General features: G+C 36.3%; 1 protein-coding gene across 1 annotated transcript in view; it reads right to left on the minus strand.

Annotated features, from left to right (window-relative positions):
• The window catches only part of LOC309401586 (transmembrane channel-like protein 2), a gene marked incomplete at its 3' end in the record, with an annotated part of 156,208 nt that overhangs the window by 3,264 nt on the left and 135,475 nt on the right, over positions 1–17,469 (minus strand). The window contains exons 14-19 of the mRNA XM_081970654.1: positions 16,613–16,741; positions 15,823–15,890; positions 14,294–14,533; positions 12,765–12,890; positions 11,606–11,684; positions 4,281–4,336 (exon numbers count right to left, since the gene is read on the minus strand). Of these exons, the coding sequence (XP_081826780.1) occupies positions 4,281–4,336; positions 11,606–11,684; positions 12,765–12,890; positions 14,294–14,533; positions 15,823–15,890; positions 16,613–16,741 (698 nt within the window). The remainder of the gene's footprint in view (positions 1–4,280; positions 4,337–11,605; positions 11,685–12,764; positions 12,891–14,293; positions 14,534–15,822; positions 15,891–16,612; positions 16,742–17,469) is intronic.

The raw sequence follows: 17,469 nt of genomic DNA on the forward strand, positions 1-17,469 counted from the left end.
AATATAAATGGACTTAACTCAACTATTAAAAGAAGGAAAACATTTCATAAATTAGAGAAATTAAAAGTAAACATAATTTGCCTTCAAGAAGTACACATTAAAAAACAACAGGAACAATTATTGATACAACCTAAACTAGGGAAAATATTTACTACATTGCCACAATGCAAGAAAAGAGGAGTGGTTCTGTATATTAAGGATACAATAATTTTATAAAAAAATTACATATGAAAATAATTGAATTGGGCTATGTTAATATTTGTATGATGGGAGACTTTAATGGAATGGAAACACAAAAAACAACAAAACTAAATAGAAAGACTGTTCCTAAATCCGTCTTTAAAATGACTGATGAAATAGACTTAAAAGATTATATATATATATATATATATATATATATATATATATATATATATATATATATGTGTGTGTGTGTGTGTGTGTGTGTGTGTGTGTGTCTGTGTCTGTGTGTGTGTGTGTGTGTATGTATGGAGAGAGAGAGAGAGAGAGAGAGAGACCCCACAAATAGACAATATACCTTCTACTCAAATAAACATTTATCATGGTCCAGATTAGATATGATATGGATCTTAACGGAATTGATTTGTGATATATAGGAAATTGACATAGAAGCAAGTACCTGGGCAGATCACAATCCAATGACAAGTGGAAAGGAGAAAGGAGAAGATCTAGATGGACTTTAAGTAATACTTTATTAAAAGAAAAGGATTTTGTACAGAAAATGGAGAAAGAATTGGTGTTTTTCTTCAAAGAGGGGCTAATGGAAAAGGAGAAATTAGCACAAAAAATTAGAAGTGCTAAACAGAATTATTTTGAAAATGCAAATAAACCAGGGATATGGCTAGCGTATAAATTTAAAAAAGAGAGAGAATCAAGAAAAATAATGCAACTAATAGATGACCAAGGGCAAATTTGTTATGGAAAAAATTATACAAGAATACTATGGGAAATTATATGAACAAGAGAAGATAGAGGAGAAAGAGTTAAACAATATGTGCAAAAAGCAATTTTACCCCAGATAACTAAAGAAACGGAAATGTTTTATTTAAGTTTAAGTTTTATTTGATTTATAGACCGCCCCCTCTCCCCGAAGGGACTCGGGGCGGTGTACAGACATCTCATTAAAAACCGTATACAAAAATAAATACCCTTAAATTCCCATAAAATCAAATTAAACAATAGGCTGTACAAAGTGATAAAAATTAAAAGCAACCTAAAACCCACCCCTAAAAATTTAAAATACAGACTTGAGAGACTAAGCTGGGATTAGGCCAGGCCGGTTAAATTGAACAGGTGGGTTTTAAGCTTTTTACGGAAGGAGCAGAGATCGGTGGTTTTTCTGATATTGGGGGGGAGGTCATTCCAGAGGGTCGGGCCCATCACAGAGAAGGCCCTGCTCCTGGACGTCGTCCGCTGGCACTGCCTAGTGGACGGCACCCGGAGGAGTCCCTCTCTGTGAGAGCGGATCGGCCGAAGGGATGTATGGGGCAGGATGCGATCCCGCAAATACCTAGGTCCTGTGCCATGGAGCGCTTTAAAGATGATAGTCAGCACCTTGAAACGCACCCGAAAAGCCATAGGTAGCCAGTGCAGCCCGCGCAGCAGAGGTGTTATGTGGGAGTATCTAGCTCCCACAATTGCCCGCGCGGCCGCATTCTGAACCAACTGCAGCCTTCGGGTGCATCTCAGGGGGAGCCCCATGTAGGGAGCATTACAGTAGTCCAGTCGGGACGTCACAAGCGCATGGGTGACTGTGGAGGGCGTTCCGGTCCAATAGGGGACGCAATTGGCGCACCAGGCGAACCTGTTGAAACGCCCCCCTTGCCACAGCCGTCACATGGTCATCCATTGACAGCCGGGCATCCAGGAGGACGCCCAAATTGCGTGCCCGATCCATGGGGGCCAGCTGTTCGCCCCCAATGCCCAGTGATGGAACCAACTGGTTGAACCGGGGTGCCGGTAGCCACAGCCACTCCGTCTTGGACGGGTTGAGCTTGAGTCTGTTACTTCCCATCCAGATCCGTACGGCCTCCAGGCACCGGAACATCACTTTGACGGCATCGTTGGGGTGGTTCGGGGTAGAGATGTACAGCTGAGTATCATCAGCGTACAGGTGGTACTCGACCCCGAAAACACGAATGATCTTGCCCAGCGGCTTCATATATGTGTTGAACAGGAGAGGCGAGAGGACCGACCCCTGCGGCACCCCACAAGTGAGCGGCCTCAGGGTCGACCTCTGCCCCCCTGTCAGCACACATTGCGCTCGGCCAGATAGGTAGGAGAACCACCGCAAAACGGTGCCCCTCACCCCCAGCCCCTCTAGACGATGCAATAGGATACCATGGTCGATGGTATCAAAAGCCGCCGAGAGGTCTAATAGGACCAAGATGGAGGAGCAACCCCCATCTCTGGCCCTCCAGAGATCATCCACCAACGCGACCAAAGCCGTCTCCGTGCTGTGGCCGGGCCGGAAACCGGACTGGCGCGGGTCCAGATAATCAATTTCCTCCAAGTGGCGTGGGAACTGTTGTGCTACCACACTCTCTACAACCTTCGCCAAGAAGCAAAGGTTGGAGACGGAACGATAGTTAACTAACATAGCTGGGTCCAGGGAAGGCTTCTTGAGTAGGGGCCTCACCACCGCCTCTTTTAAGACGGCCGGCAAGAACCCCTCTCTCAAGGAAGCATTGACTAACTCCTGGAGCCAGCCTTGTGTGACCTCCCAGGATGCCAGTATAAGCCAGGAGGGACACGGGTCCAATAAACATGTAGTGGCTCGCAGTCGCCAACACAACCTGTCCATATCGTCGGCAGTAACAGAGTCAAACTCCTCCCAGAATGGTGCCTCAAGACCCGCCTCCGACGTCCCTGATGCTAGAAGGTAATATAATGATGATGGAATTAGTTGAAGTCCTTAAACTTAAGGTAATATAATGATGATGGAATTAGTTGAAGTCCTTAAAAAACAAAACAATGGAAAAACTCCAGGTCCAGATGGACTACCAGTGGAATTTTATAAGACTTTACAGGAATCGTTGTATCTCCCATTGTTAGAAGTTATGAACGAAGCCATATTAAAGATGAAGATACCCAAATCTTGATCAGAAGCTTATATAACACTGGTGCGAAAGGAGGACACCGACCCACAGCAAATTAAGAATTATAGACCAATTTCCCTTCTAAATTCAGATTATAAAATATTTGCCTCAATACTGGCGGAAAGACTCAAATGATACTTAAATAACTTTTTTCATCCTGATCAAAATGGATTTCTGCCAGAGACAAATTAAAGATAATATGAGAATAATCCTGGACATTTTAGAATATGAGACACATCCTGAAAAACAAATGGTGTTGATATTCTTAGATGCTCAGAAGGCCTCTGATAATGTGAATTGGTGATTTATGTTGCTACAGTTGGAACAAATGGGCTTTGTCAAGAAATTTATTAAACCATACAAACCATATAGCACAAACAAACAGCAAAGATAGTGATAAATGGAGAATTGACAGATTCCATTGATACTGGGAAAGGGACAAGACAAGGTTACCCACTATCACCCCTGTTGTTTGTGTTAACATTAGAAGTCTTAAATAGAAACATTAGAGAAGATAAAGACATCAAAGGAATGGAAATTAAAAAAGAATATAAATTGCAAGCATTCACAGATGACCTAGTCTTCATTTTGGAGTATCCATTGGAAACCACACCTAAAATAATAGAAAAAATAGAGGAATGTGGAAAAGTAGCAGGTTTGAAAATAAATAAAGACAAAATGAAGATTTTGACAAAAAACACGTTAGTAAGACAAAAGGAAGTATTGGCGGAAGCTTTGAAGATTCAGGTCACGAACAAGGTTAAATATTTGGGGATATATTTGACAGCAAGATGTAGTTCACTTAAAGAGCAATTATTATAAACTTAAATAACAAATTACGACAGACCTGGCCAAATGGGAAAACTTACAACTATCGCTAATAGGGAGAATATCAACAATCAAGATGAATATACTACCCAGGATTTTATATTTGTACCAGACAATTCCAATTAGTTTAGGGAAAGATTTCTTTGAAGATCTTAACAAAATAGTATTGAAGTACATTTGACAGGGAAAGAAAACAAGAATAAAACTTAAACTGTTACAGGATGCTAGAATAAGAGGAGGATTTGGCCTATCTAACTGGGAATTATATTACCAGGCAGCAAGCTTGATGTGGGTTAAGGAATGGATAACGTTAAGAAACTCTAGATCATTTACCTTAGAAGGTCATGATTTGTTGTTGGGTTGGCACGCTTTCTTATGGTATAAGGGAACTAAAACACAGGGGTATTTCAGAAGGCATTACATACGGGAGGCCTTGTTATTAAACTGGGAGAAGATTAAAAGACAACATTATTTAAAAATTCCAGTCTGGTTATCAACTATTGAAGCATTTTCATATTCAATAATATACAAAAAGGAACAAACAGTTAGATATGGTGAAATATTGAAAGCTAAAGGTGAACCTAAATCTATGCAAGAATTAGAAAAACAAGGTGTAAGAATGAACTGGTTTTCATACATGCAAATACATTCTAGATATGATAAAAAATTTAAAATAGAAGGTTTTTATGATAAAACGACTGACTTGGATAAAATACTGACAGGTACTGATGAAAAGGGTTAAAATTATATGGATACTTATTAGAGGTTAAACTAGAAGAAGAACAAGTTAAACAATCTATGATTGCTTGGGAGAAAAAGTTTGGTCATGGAATTGATTTAGAGAAATGGCAAAAATTATGGTCACAAAATGATAAATGACAATGTCAACAACATATAAAGAAAACTTGTGTAAGATGTTTTACAGGTGGCACTTATCCCCAGCGAGAATAGCAAGAATGTTCAAGGACAAATCAGAAAAATGTTGGAAATGTCATCAGATACCGGGTTCATATTACCATATGTGGTGGACATGCATAGAAGCTAAAAGATATTGGACTAAAATCCACACTTGGTTGGAAAAAAATGACTCAGAATCATATAGACTTTAAAGCTGAGACTTTTTTTATTGGGAATATTACCAGAAATATACAATAGAGACTTGAAATATTTGATTGTAAACATGTTAACGGCGGCTAGAATTGTATTTGCAAAAAATTGGAAAAATGAGAATAGCAACGCAGGAGGAAGTTATTCAGAAAATAATGGAAGGTGCTGAAATGAGTAAATTGACATTTGAAATTAGAGAACAAGAACAATTTTATAAGGTATGGGATTTATTTTACCAGTGATTAGATAAAAAAACATGGAAATGAAAAACATTGGGGAATTTTTATAATATAAGAATAATAGAATAATACAAATAACAATACAAAGATATATGATCATTGAGTAGATTTAAGATGATGAAATGTATTGTTATAATATAAATGAATCCAATACCTAAAACATTTCATTTAAAATGAAGGAATAATAATTATAGTCAAATAAATGATGTACAATGATAATAATGTATACATATATATTAGATTGATAATTTGTGATTTTATATAAAATTGAAAGTGAGGACTATGGAAATGATGCACAAAACTCTGCAAAAACGACATACTGTATGTGATTGAAGAACGTTTTATGTTATGTGTTGTCTGTCTCTGTCCAAAAAAGAAAAATATTCTTTAAAAAAATAAAGAGAGAAGGAAAAGGAACAAGAAATGATATTCAACGATTTTTGGGTTTGCAGAAATACCACCCCAAGAAAATATAAATTAAGAGCTGGAAGAGACACCTGCAACAATAGAAAAAGAAAAGAAGAGAGGAGGAGAGGAAATGAGAGGAAAAGGAGGGAAGGAAGAGAGAGGTGAGGAGAGGAAGATGGAAGGGAGAAGGAGAGAGGGTAGGAAGGGGAAGAGGTAGAGAGAAGTAGGGGAGAGGTAAGGGAAGAAGGAAGGGAAAGGAGACGAAAGAAGAAAGTAGAGAAGGGAGGGAGGGAGAGAAGGGAAGAGATGAGAGGAAGGGAAGGGAAGGAAGATAGGAGGAAAGGAAGATGGGAGAAGGAGAGAAAGAGAAGGAGAGAGGGTAGGAAGGGGAAGAGGAAGAGAGGAGGAAGGGAAGAAGGAAGGGAAAGGAGGAAGGAAGTAAATAGAGAAGGGAGGGAGAAAAGAAAGGGAGAAGAAGATGGTGTCAAAACAGGCGAGGGATGGTAAACAAAGCAACCCAAATGGAATATTATAATTCTATAAATGGAATGACAAATGTATAAGAACCATGAATGTAAAAAAGAATAATAACTATGTGAATGTATACCTATAATTGTATATAGAGAACAAAAAATTAAATTTTTTTTTTTTAAAAAAAACACACTGCTAAATCTGGACTTTTCCCCTTCCAGGCTGCCAACTCTAACTAGAGAGTGCCAGAGAGAAATAAATGAAGATATATAAGGAGAGAACTAAACTTTGGAGTTTGGCAAAAACATTACATCTATGAATCAGAACTTTTCATTAGTCTTCCAAGATAGTTGAAGCTCTTAAATTTCTAAACAGTGGAACAATTTTGTAAAATAATCAAGTTTATTAAGTATCATTATGCTCATGATCTTGTAGATATCATTACTACTTCTATACCATTGTTACTAGGTTCCCCTCCTCCAATTTCTGGATAAGGCTGCCTTGGATAAAATCCTGATTTTAGTTGACTAGAGAAAGGCACACCTTGTTTTGGAGTAAGTGGCTGGGTCATTATCACAGGTGAGGATGACAACAGTATTCCTTTCTCAGGATTTGAATATGTCTCTTTCTCTGAAGAATGATTTTTATAGCTTGGTGGCACAGGCTTATCTGGTTTAAAAGAAAAGGCATTATTACACTAAAATAGTCAGTATTATAGTTAATAAAGCGGAGGTAAAAAGTGACCATTAGATGGTAGTGAAGTATTATCATTTTCTATACATGGTGTCTGATGGTTTCTGAATATTTGCTAATCAAATGTGGTACCCCAAGGCAAACCAAATTAACCATTATTAATTTTAGCATGGCACATGATTTAGTAACTAATATTTTTAGAGATCTCTGTTAGCTAAACTGATAAGATTGAGCATCTAGAATATAAACACATTTTATTTATTTTTTATCAAGCAAATATAGTTAGATACTATTGCATCTTAAACAGAGATGCCTTTGGGTCAAAGGAGTAAAAGTGCACACAATCATGCTTATAGTACCATCTCTTTTATGTGCACTGATATGAATACTGTATGGAAGAAGTGGTGTTTGCACCTTTCACTGAATCTTACAAGACAAGTTGTAAACCATGGCATAATGTTAAAAGTTGATTATTGATTAAACTAAGCTGACAGAGTAATTAATTTAAAAGCTATATGAGCATTGTGATAGCTATATGAGCATTGTGATTGTCTCTCTCTTAGGTATGTAGGATGACCTTGAGATTAAACAATGGCACATTTGGTCTTTTATTTAGGGAGGACAACACTTTGCAAATGGTAGAGGAAGTTTATTTATTTATTTATTTATTTTATTAAATTTATAGACCGCCCCCTCTCCCCGAAGGGACTCGGGGCGGTGTACAGACAGAAGCTAAAATACCGTATACACAATAAAAAATATATTAGAAACCCCTTAAAAACAAATTAAATATAAAGTCTGTACCATAATAGTAAAAATTAAAAAACAGCTTAAAAAGTCTACCCCCAGAAATTTAAATACCGGCCAGGAGGATTGAAGATTAAAACTACGATTGGGCCAGGCCAGCTAATTGGAACAGGTGGGTCTTGAGTTTCTTGCAGAAGGAGCGGAGATCGGTGGTAGTTCTGATGTTGGGGGGGGAGGTCATTCCAGAGGGTTGGGCCCATCACAGAGAAGGCCCTACTTCTGGGCGCCGCCCGCTGGCATTGCTTAGTGGATGGCACCCGGAGGAGTCCCTCTCTGTGAGAGCGAATTGGTCGCAGGGATGTGTGGGGCAGGATGTGATCCCGCAGATAGCTAGGTCCTGTGCCATGGAGCGCTTTAAAGGTGATAGTCAACACCTTGAAACGCACTCGAAAAGCCACAGGTAGCCAGTACAGCTCGTGCAGGAGAGGTGTTATGTGGGAGTACCTGGTACTTCCCATGATTACCCGCGCGGCCGCATTCTGGACCAGCTGCAGCCTTCGGGTGCATCCCAAGGGGAGCCCCATGTAGAGAGCATTGCAATAGTCCAGGCGGGACGTCACAAGCGTGTGAGTGACTGTGTGAAGGGCGTCCCGATCCAATAGGGAACGCAATTGGCGCACCAGGCAAACCTGGTGGAACGCCCCCCTTGCCACGGCTGTCACATGGTCCTATAAGTAAAGTTGTCCTATTATATGAATGCCCCCAAAGCAATATAAGTATGAACTCTGGACACTATACTGTCTTTACCTTTAGCTGCATTGGGTCCTTCCATGTTTTTTGCATATGGAATAGGCAAGTCTTCTAGTTCTTGCATTGCAGTATTGGTACAAAGCTTATTCTTATTTTTATCATCTTCACGTTGCTGTACAAATAAAAACATATCATGAAATACCTGATTCATCTAGAAAGAAGAACCATAACATCTAATTTAATCAAAATTGAGACTTAAGGTGAGACTTGGATAATGCAATTTAAAATCAGAACAAAACTGACAATTCATAATTTTTTTATTCCCACCTTTTTATTTTTATAAATAACTCAACATGTTGAACACATCTAATATGCTTTCTTCCTATTTTCCCTACAACAACCACCTTGTGTGACAACTTGGCTGGCAGAGTGTGACTGGTCCAAAGTTACCCAGCCAGCTTTCATGTCTGTGGTAAGACTCAGAGTCTCTTGGTGTCTATCCTGGTGCCTCTAGCTGAAATGGAGCTGTATCTAAATTTACAATAGAATAATAGAGTTGGAAGGGACTTGGGACGTCTTCTAGTCCAACCCCTTGTTTAGGCAGACAAATAGTTATCCAACATCTTCTTAAAATCTTCCAGTGTTGGAGCATTCACAACTTCTGGAGGCAAGTTGTTCCACTGATTAATTGTTTTGTCAGGAAATTTCTCCTTAGTTCTAAGTTGCTTCTCTCCTTCATTATTTTCCACCCATTGCTTCTTGTCCTGCCCTCAGGAGAATAGCTTGATTCACTCTTTTTTGTGGCAGCCCCTGAGATATTGGAACATTGCTATCATGTCTCCCCTAGTCATTCTTTCTATTAAACTAGACATACCCAGTTCCTGCAACCGTTCTGCCTATGTTTTAGTCTCCAGTCCCCTAATCATCTTTGTTGCTGTTCTCTGCACTCTTTCTAGAGTCTCCACACCTTTTTACATCGTGGCGACCAAAACTGAATGCAGTATTCCAAGTGTGGCCTTACCAAGGCATTATAAAGTGGTATTAACACTTCACGTGATCTTGATTCTGCTGGCTCATATGTAAATGGTTGTCCACTAGGACTCCAAGATCACTCTAACACTACTATTGAGCAAGGTACCATATATACTGTACTTGTGCATTTTGTTTTTCTTGCCTAAATGTAAAATCTTACTTTTTGCACCATTGAATTTCATTTTGTTAGATAGACCCCAATGTTCAAGTCTGTCAAGATCCTTCTGTATCTTAAGCCTATCTTTTTGAGTGCTGGCTATTTCTGCCAGTTGGTGTCATCTGCAAATTTGATGAGTTCCCCATTTATCCCCTCATCCAAATTATTGATGAAGATGTTGAAGAGTACTGTGCCTAAAACAGAGCCTTGGGGTACTCCACTGCATACTTTCCTCCATGTAGATGGAGTTTCATTGAGGACTACATGTTGAATGTGGTTGGTCAGCCAGTTAGAATCCATCTGGTGGTGATGCTGTTTAACCCACATTTTTCAACTTTATCTAGTAGTAGGTTATGGTGTATTTTATCAAATGCCTTACTGAAGTCCAAGTAAATTATATCAACAGTATTCCTCTGGACCACTAATTTTGTCACTTTGTAAAGAATGCAATAAGATTAGTCTGGCATGATCTGTTTTTGACAAATCCATGTTGGCTTTTGGTTATTACTTTGTTTGCTTCTAGGTGGTTGCTGATTTGTTGCTTGATTATCTTTTCCAGAATCTTCCCTGGTATTGAGGTTAGGCTTCCCAGTGCTCCAGGATCTTTGAAATATATAGTTCAGTGGTTCTGAGATCACGTCTGCCAGTTCCTTCAGAACCTTCCATCAGGTCCATCCGGTCCTGGTGATTTGAACTCATCTAGAGTAGTTACTCACCATTTTCTTCCCTATTTTAATGTGTTCCTAATCTGTTTTTGTGGTGCTGTTTTTGGTAGGTTGGACTGTCTTTTCTATTTGTGTAAAGACAGATACAAAAAATGAGTTAAATAGTTCTGCTTTCTCCCTGTTGCTTGTCACCTTCTTGCCACTTTTTCCCAGAATGGACCAATTGTTTCCTTGATTTTTTCCTTTTTTTAATATGTTGGAAGAAGGTTTTTTTGGTTATTTTTTACTTTTGTTGCAAGCCTTTGTTCATTGTGAGCCTTAGCTTTCCTTACTTCATCTTTACAGGCTCTGGCTATTTGCTGATATTCTACCTTGGTTATTTGTCCCTGTTTCCTCTCTTTATACTTGTCCTTTTTGTCTTTCAATCTCACTTTTCAAGATTTCCCAATCTTCTTGAGTTGTTTTCCCCTTGAGGATTCTCATCCATGGAATCCTTCCAAAGCTCTCTCTAAGTTTATTGAAATTAGCTATCTTAAAGTCCAAGACTCTATTTTGACTTTGTTCTACTACTAATTTATCTTTGATATTTCATTCAATCTCATATCAGTCTGAAATTATAATTTATACTATAATTTGAAAATATTCAGACTAAAACAGGACACTCTATCTAACATGATATGAGGAAGTAGAAAGGAATATTTGAGAAAAATCCTCTTTGTCCATTTGCTATTTAATTTGGCACCTTTGACATTTAATTCCAGCCTTATCCTAGAATACATAATTATATAAAATGTATTTTAGCTGTATTGTAATTTGAACATATTGATTTAATTGTGTTTCAACTTCTATTTTTCTTTCTTGTTTTACCTATAGAAATATTAAAACAAGAAACACAATAGTGAGCACCATAAAATGTAGAGATTTCCCCTTCATTCACAATTGTTTAATAGCCATATTACTATATAGAACCCCATAGACTTTCATTTGGGCAATGTTTAAATGGTAGGCTACATATCAAACTCAAATACAAAGTTTACTCTACTCTAAATGTCTTGGTCCTAAGTAGATATATATATATATATATATATATATATATATGTTCAGAGTGATAAAAAAATAATCCAGGATTCATGTATAAAGTAAGAGGCCTATTAAAAATAAAACATTGTCTTTTATAAATATTAAATATTCATATTTGAATGTATTACATTGTTTAAAAAAGTCATTTTTGAGAAACTGCTGTGATTTTAACAGGAAATTAATTAAAACATGATACTGCAGTTAGCATATGAATGAAAACATGAGTTTTTCAACTGTCTATATCCAAATAATGCAAATGTGATTATTTTTACATTTAAATTAACATGAAATGTAAACAAATCTAAATACCATTTGCATTTTCTTTTTCAGCTCTGCATGGGCATGTTTGTATCCTTCAGCCACAGCATTCAGATAATATATGGCAAGACTGCAAAATCAAGTTTCAAATTAAAAGAAATATCTCTGGAATACCTTATAGGACTTTAAGAAAATATTAAAACACAGAGGGATTCTCAAACTTTGTGATATCCAGAATCTTATATGATAACGAAATCTGTGCTACTCCCCTCAATAATAAAATCAATATTTCATTGCAATCAAAGTTAGACCAGAAAGAAGATGCTTTTTAAGAGGTTATGATATAAGATAAAAATGCTATTCTTGACAGGTTTATTTTTAACTACCAAGCTCTTCCAACTAAAAAAAACCTTTTCAATGATGAAAAGTTAATAGTTTAAAATAGTAGATAAAGACACTGATCTTCATTAACCTATAAACTTCCATAGACTCAGTGATGAATACACATAGCTACATACTACCTGAAAATTACTAGTTGGCAGATGCTAAATCTGTGGGTTTTGCCATTTTTACAGATCCTAGACTGAAAGCCATACAAAATAAGAATGAGTTTTCAAGTGTTCCTGATTTGCTTGTATAGAACCACTCTGTGAAGTTGTCCAGGCAAGGTGAAATCACTTTAAAAGCACCCCCACTTTGTTTAAGCTAGCCTGGTCATCTTAAAAAATAAACCATGCTCATAAACTCTCCTCAGAGGGGTTGTATGAGAAATCTTTTTCTATTTGAAAGTCCATTTTAAATGCTAGGTTAGATTCTAATCTAGTTTTATTTCAATAATTACTGGAACTTGTTATAAATAATGCATCTATTCTAAAGTTTAGTAGAACTACTAGATAATGAATCAAGTTCATTCATAATCAAATTCAAGAGAATGGGAACAATGTATTCCTAAGATTCTCATCTCAAGAATACAGTCAATACTAACTCGCTAATCGATTTGCTAATCACTAGAAGCAACAATTTGTATAATGGATTCATGACAAGGGATTTGAGAGTTGACAGATTAAGAATTTTGGAAAAGTTGCATTATCTATTTACAAGGATTTTGCTTTATTTGCTGTCATATGCAAATTGTAATTGATAACCTATTAATATATTCTTATATACCAGATTCCAACCCCCCCCCCAAATCTCAGTCAATGCAACTTACATCATAAGCAACACTGCAGTTATAATTAGTCCTGGATTTGCCAAATAACCTAAGACTTTGGCTACAAGAGGTGGGAAATCATATTTGATGGTCTCTTGGATGACATCATACATTATCTTTTTTCCACTGGAAGAAGAAATAAATAAATGAACAGAACTGTATAATGACAGGAATCAAACTTCAGAGAGGACATTCAAAAAGTTTCCATGCAACATTTTTTTCAGAATATACTACTTGAATAAAGGGACAGCAGTCTGAACAAGGCAGGCAGGCAAATATTACTGACAGTTCAACACAGTACTAGAGGTCTAATGGTGGAGGCACCAGGCTAAAAAATGTAAGACCATGAATTCTAGTCCTGCCTTAGTCATGAAAGCTAGCCGGGTGACCTTGGGTCAGTCACTCTCATTCCAAGACATTTCACAGGGATGTTGTAGAGAAAAATGAGAAGGATGTTAGCCAATTTGAATTATTTGTAAAAAATAAAGGTGGGATATAGATAGATAGGTAAACAAACAAATAAATACTTTAGAAGTGCAACAATTTTATTTCAACAGCACAATAGAAATTGGTGAAAGCACAATGTAAATAGGCAATTTAATAAAAAGGAGAGCAAAGATTATTTCCTGCTATCTGGACAAAATGTTCCTATTAACTTAGCAATATTTGTTTATTGGTTTTTAAAAACTAATTCCATTAGCCACATGCCTATGGCAACTCGGGAGCAGGATGGATGGTGTATTCAGCCTTGGCTGTTAATGTGCAAACTTGAAAGAAGAGTAATTAATTATTAAATTATTAAAACAAATACTTCTGCTTTCTCTAGTTACAAAAGAGTAATAGCTATATTATGAAGTATTACAGATATTTACATCTAAGTAATTTATTATAAGTCAAACTATCATATTAATTTTGATGTTCATATGAGAGAGACAAATTATACTGTGTACAAATGAGTTTGAATTATTATTTTAATTTTTCAATTTTAGTATATATTTCTTGATTTTTGATTAATCTGTTTAGATAGCTACATAAATATTTCTGTGAAGTTCCCAAGGGATAACCTAATTAATTTACGAGCCTCGTGACAAATTTTTTAAAAAAATCATTCATTTATTAGGATCAACATCTTGGCATGATCTCCTGTGGAGCCAAAACTGAATTTCACTTAATGGCGTCTGAATTTTACCCCTGTGTCCCCTCCCCTCTCCCTGAAATCATAAATCACATTCACCAACAGAATGTTACAGCAGGTTATGGACATGCACATTCACATGCCAGCTGCAAGAATATGAGACTTGACTCTGGCCAAAAGTATGCATTTAATTCTCCTCCCTTCTCGAGTTGATAGTAGTTATGGAAACACTTTACACGTTGACATCTTCACTATTATTTCTTATAATTGCTTCTGCAGTGTATGGAATTTATATAAATTTATATTTGCATAACTTGTATTTTTTTTCCCTGAGAGTTTGGCTACTTATTGAAAAATAACAAACAAGTAAAAGAATCAGGAAGAAATTTAGTACCTGAATGGTCCACAGTCAAAGGAAGGAGGCAGAGACATTATGGTATATGCAACTGGTAACACACTTAGGAACAAAATCAACAGCAAGAGTCCCATGTAAAAATTATTGGATTTAGAAGCTTTGAACACTCGTTCATGTGGGACATTGCTGCTCATAACAGCCCAGGTCTGGAAATACATGGAGATTAATAAACGCAATACGTTGATCCCCACAAGTCCTGGGGCATAAAAGGATCCCATCCTATAAGTTCGGGGGGGGGGGGAGCATGAAGAGGAGGGTAAAAGGGAAAGAGAAATATAAAAAATTCTATTTATGATGACAGATACTGCCTTCTTTCAAAAAGGTAACTATAATAATATCAGCCAGATATAGTGAATCAAAATATAGATATTTACCTATATAATGTCTTCATTGTAATGTAAATTTTTATTAAAATGCTTTTTGGATTGCAAAAATATGCTTTCTTATCAATCCATTGAGCAGTGGCAGAAAAGGAAAGCAACCTTCATTAGCTTATTCAATAGTCTTGCCTATGATCTGACATTGTTGCCATTCTATAAAGTGCCATGAAAAAGAGAAATAGGGCCACTCCCTAAATACAATTATGTAATAGGTGAGTGAATCAATACAGTTAGCACTGTGAATTGGCCAGAGACCATGACTTTACTGGGGTTTTTTCCCCAGATGCTGATTCAGGGCATTTATTGCCTCATCTATGTTCTACCAGTATTAAAAAAAACAAAATAAGCTTGAACGTTATAGCTTTATTTATGACAGCCCACAACTTCAGATGACCACTTCCAGGGATTATTTCTAGACTAAATAGTATGGGGAATAACATTAAGGTCTCAGAATTGCCATCACCTAATCACCACAAAGCAAAGATATAAATTAACCTCTGGAAGAAGTATGTCAAGTAGAAGCAAAACCTGTTTAAATATTCAGTTCTGACAGACCAGAAGGATACAATGTTCATTGATTTCAAAAGTTACTGATAGGTCTACTAAGATACCTTGAATTCTGTGGATGTCTCTCCTATCTTATCTTCCAAGTTAAAAGGGAAATCCAAATCTCAATGTGTAATGATCTCACTATTACCATGAAGAAGATGTAAGTGTGGAAGATATCTCTCACTTTTTTCCTAACCAATAAAAATATAATTAAAGTGGAATTTAACACACGTCAGTGTGTGGGGATAATATACCAGTAACTCAATGAGCTTCATGGCAGTTATGCAACCCATGAAAACTTGATTTGTTTTCTTGAAATGAAACAATTTAATATGCATATTGATATCCCATGGAGTCCTACAGCTTCAGAAAGAAAATGAATTCAAATGAGAAAAAAACCCCCACAAAATTCAGTAATATGTTCTACTTCTACTTAAAATGTCTTTTAAAAATATGGAATATTACAGCAATTGTGAAGAAAAATGGGATACATAGCAATTTTTCTTCAGTTCAGTGAAGATGTAACAAATACTGTTACCATTTTTTCTGGCTAACAATATTAACATGCTAGTATCTTACCAGATCATTCCTTGATTGAAGATCAAACCTAGCACATTACCACTAATATCAAACTCTCCATATGAAGGCTGTTGAGAAAACAACAAATATAATGTATATGCTAATAAGCCTTATTCAACTTTCCCCAAACCACTGCTTTATAAGCCCCTGTAAGTGGAGATGTTAGGAATGTTAATAGGGGCTCAAAAGGGGGCAAGTATGTTAAGATGATTCAGATGTTGGATGAAGCACAGGGAAATTCAAGTTTTAGTCCATCTTTAGCTACAGAAGCTCACTGGTGGACTTGGGCCATTTGATATATCTCTGTCCATCATACCATATAGGTTGCCCATTGTAGAGACAAATAGGAGTTGGGAGTATGCCAATTTATATTCTTGTACAAAATATAGGATCTAAATCTAATAAATGATAAATAATTAGTTAGATAGATGATAGATAAAAGCACCCAAAGATGTTCTAATCCTATCTGCACAATCATTAAGCCAATGAACATTTTTACACTACCATTTTGTGATTTGCTTTGTATTTGTATAATCAACATTTTAATATTTGCATGTTTTAAAATTCTCATTTTCTCATTTTTATCTTTTTTAAAGAGTTACAGTTTAGTTTTTAAAAGCTACTAGCCATCTTGATTTGAGAAGGAAAAGGTAAGGGATGCTGCTGCTGCTTACTTACTTCCTGCAGACTTCACTAGAAGACAGAAAAAATATAAAAGATCAACTTAAAGCATTTGATTAAATCTATTATACGCTAAATCCTATGCTTCCTCTGCAAATAGTTGACTTACAAATCCAGCCTCGAGATCCCAGCACCAGCAGTAGTTTATGAATCTGACAAAACAAGCGCGAAGAAAATCTCCCACTAGGATCATTACAAATGTCACAAGAATATCAGATACTGTAAGCCTCACAAATTCCTGCAACAGAACAAAAATTGAAAATGATTTATTTAACACTTACCCTTAATTTCTTTCTATTTCACATGGAATAAATTTGTTAGGGTAGAAACAAGAAACTCTGAAAGAATAAAAATGAGGAATAGAAGAAGTGAGAGGGGAGACTAAAAATAGAAACAGTTTACATATTAAAATAATTATATTAGTATATGTTATTTTGGAAAAAATATTTTGCACATGACAAAGAGTACAACAACCATCAACAAAATAAATAAGGTGGCATCAAATTCTGCATCAGCAACATCATCACTCTCAAACCAGTGTTCAATAAAGAGCATTCTAGGCACAGAGAAGTCATGCTCAACAACAAATCTACAGGGTATGCAGAGTATACAGAGTATGCAAGCAATATTACTTATCATTCAAGAAACAATGATGAAGACACAAGAGACAATAACAAAAAATCATGAAGAGACTAGGAAAAACCAGGAAGAAATCAAAACTGAGATGGGAGAAGTGAAAGGAGAGATTAGAAGAATAGATGATAAAATAGGAAAAATACAAAATGAAATTACTAAGAACAATCAAAAAATCCAAAGAGTAGAAACAAAGGTAGATAAAATGGAGAGAAAAATGAAAACAATAGAGCAGAAGCTGACCACAGTGAATAAGGATTTAAAAGAAAAAATAGTTTTCCTCGAGATGGAGAAGGCAGCTTTCTTTTTAAGATTCCAAAACATAGTAAAAGA

This window comes from Natrix helvetica (assembly GCF_964273705.1).
Source record: "Natrix helvetica genome assembly, chromosome: Z".
NCBI classification, from domain to species: Eukaryota; Metazoa; Chordata; class Lepidosauria; order Squamata; family Natricidae; genus Natrix; species Natrix helvetica.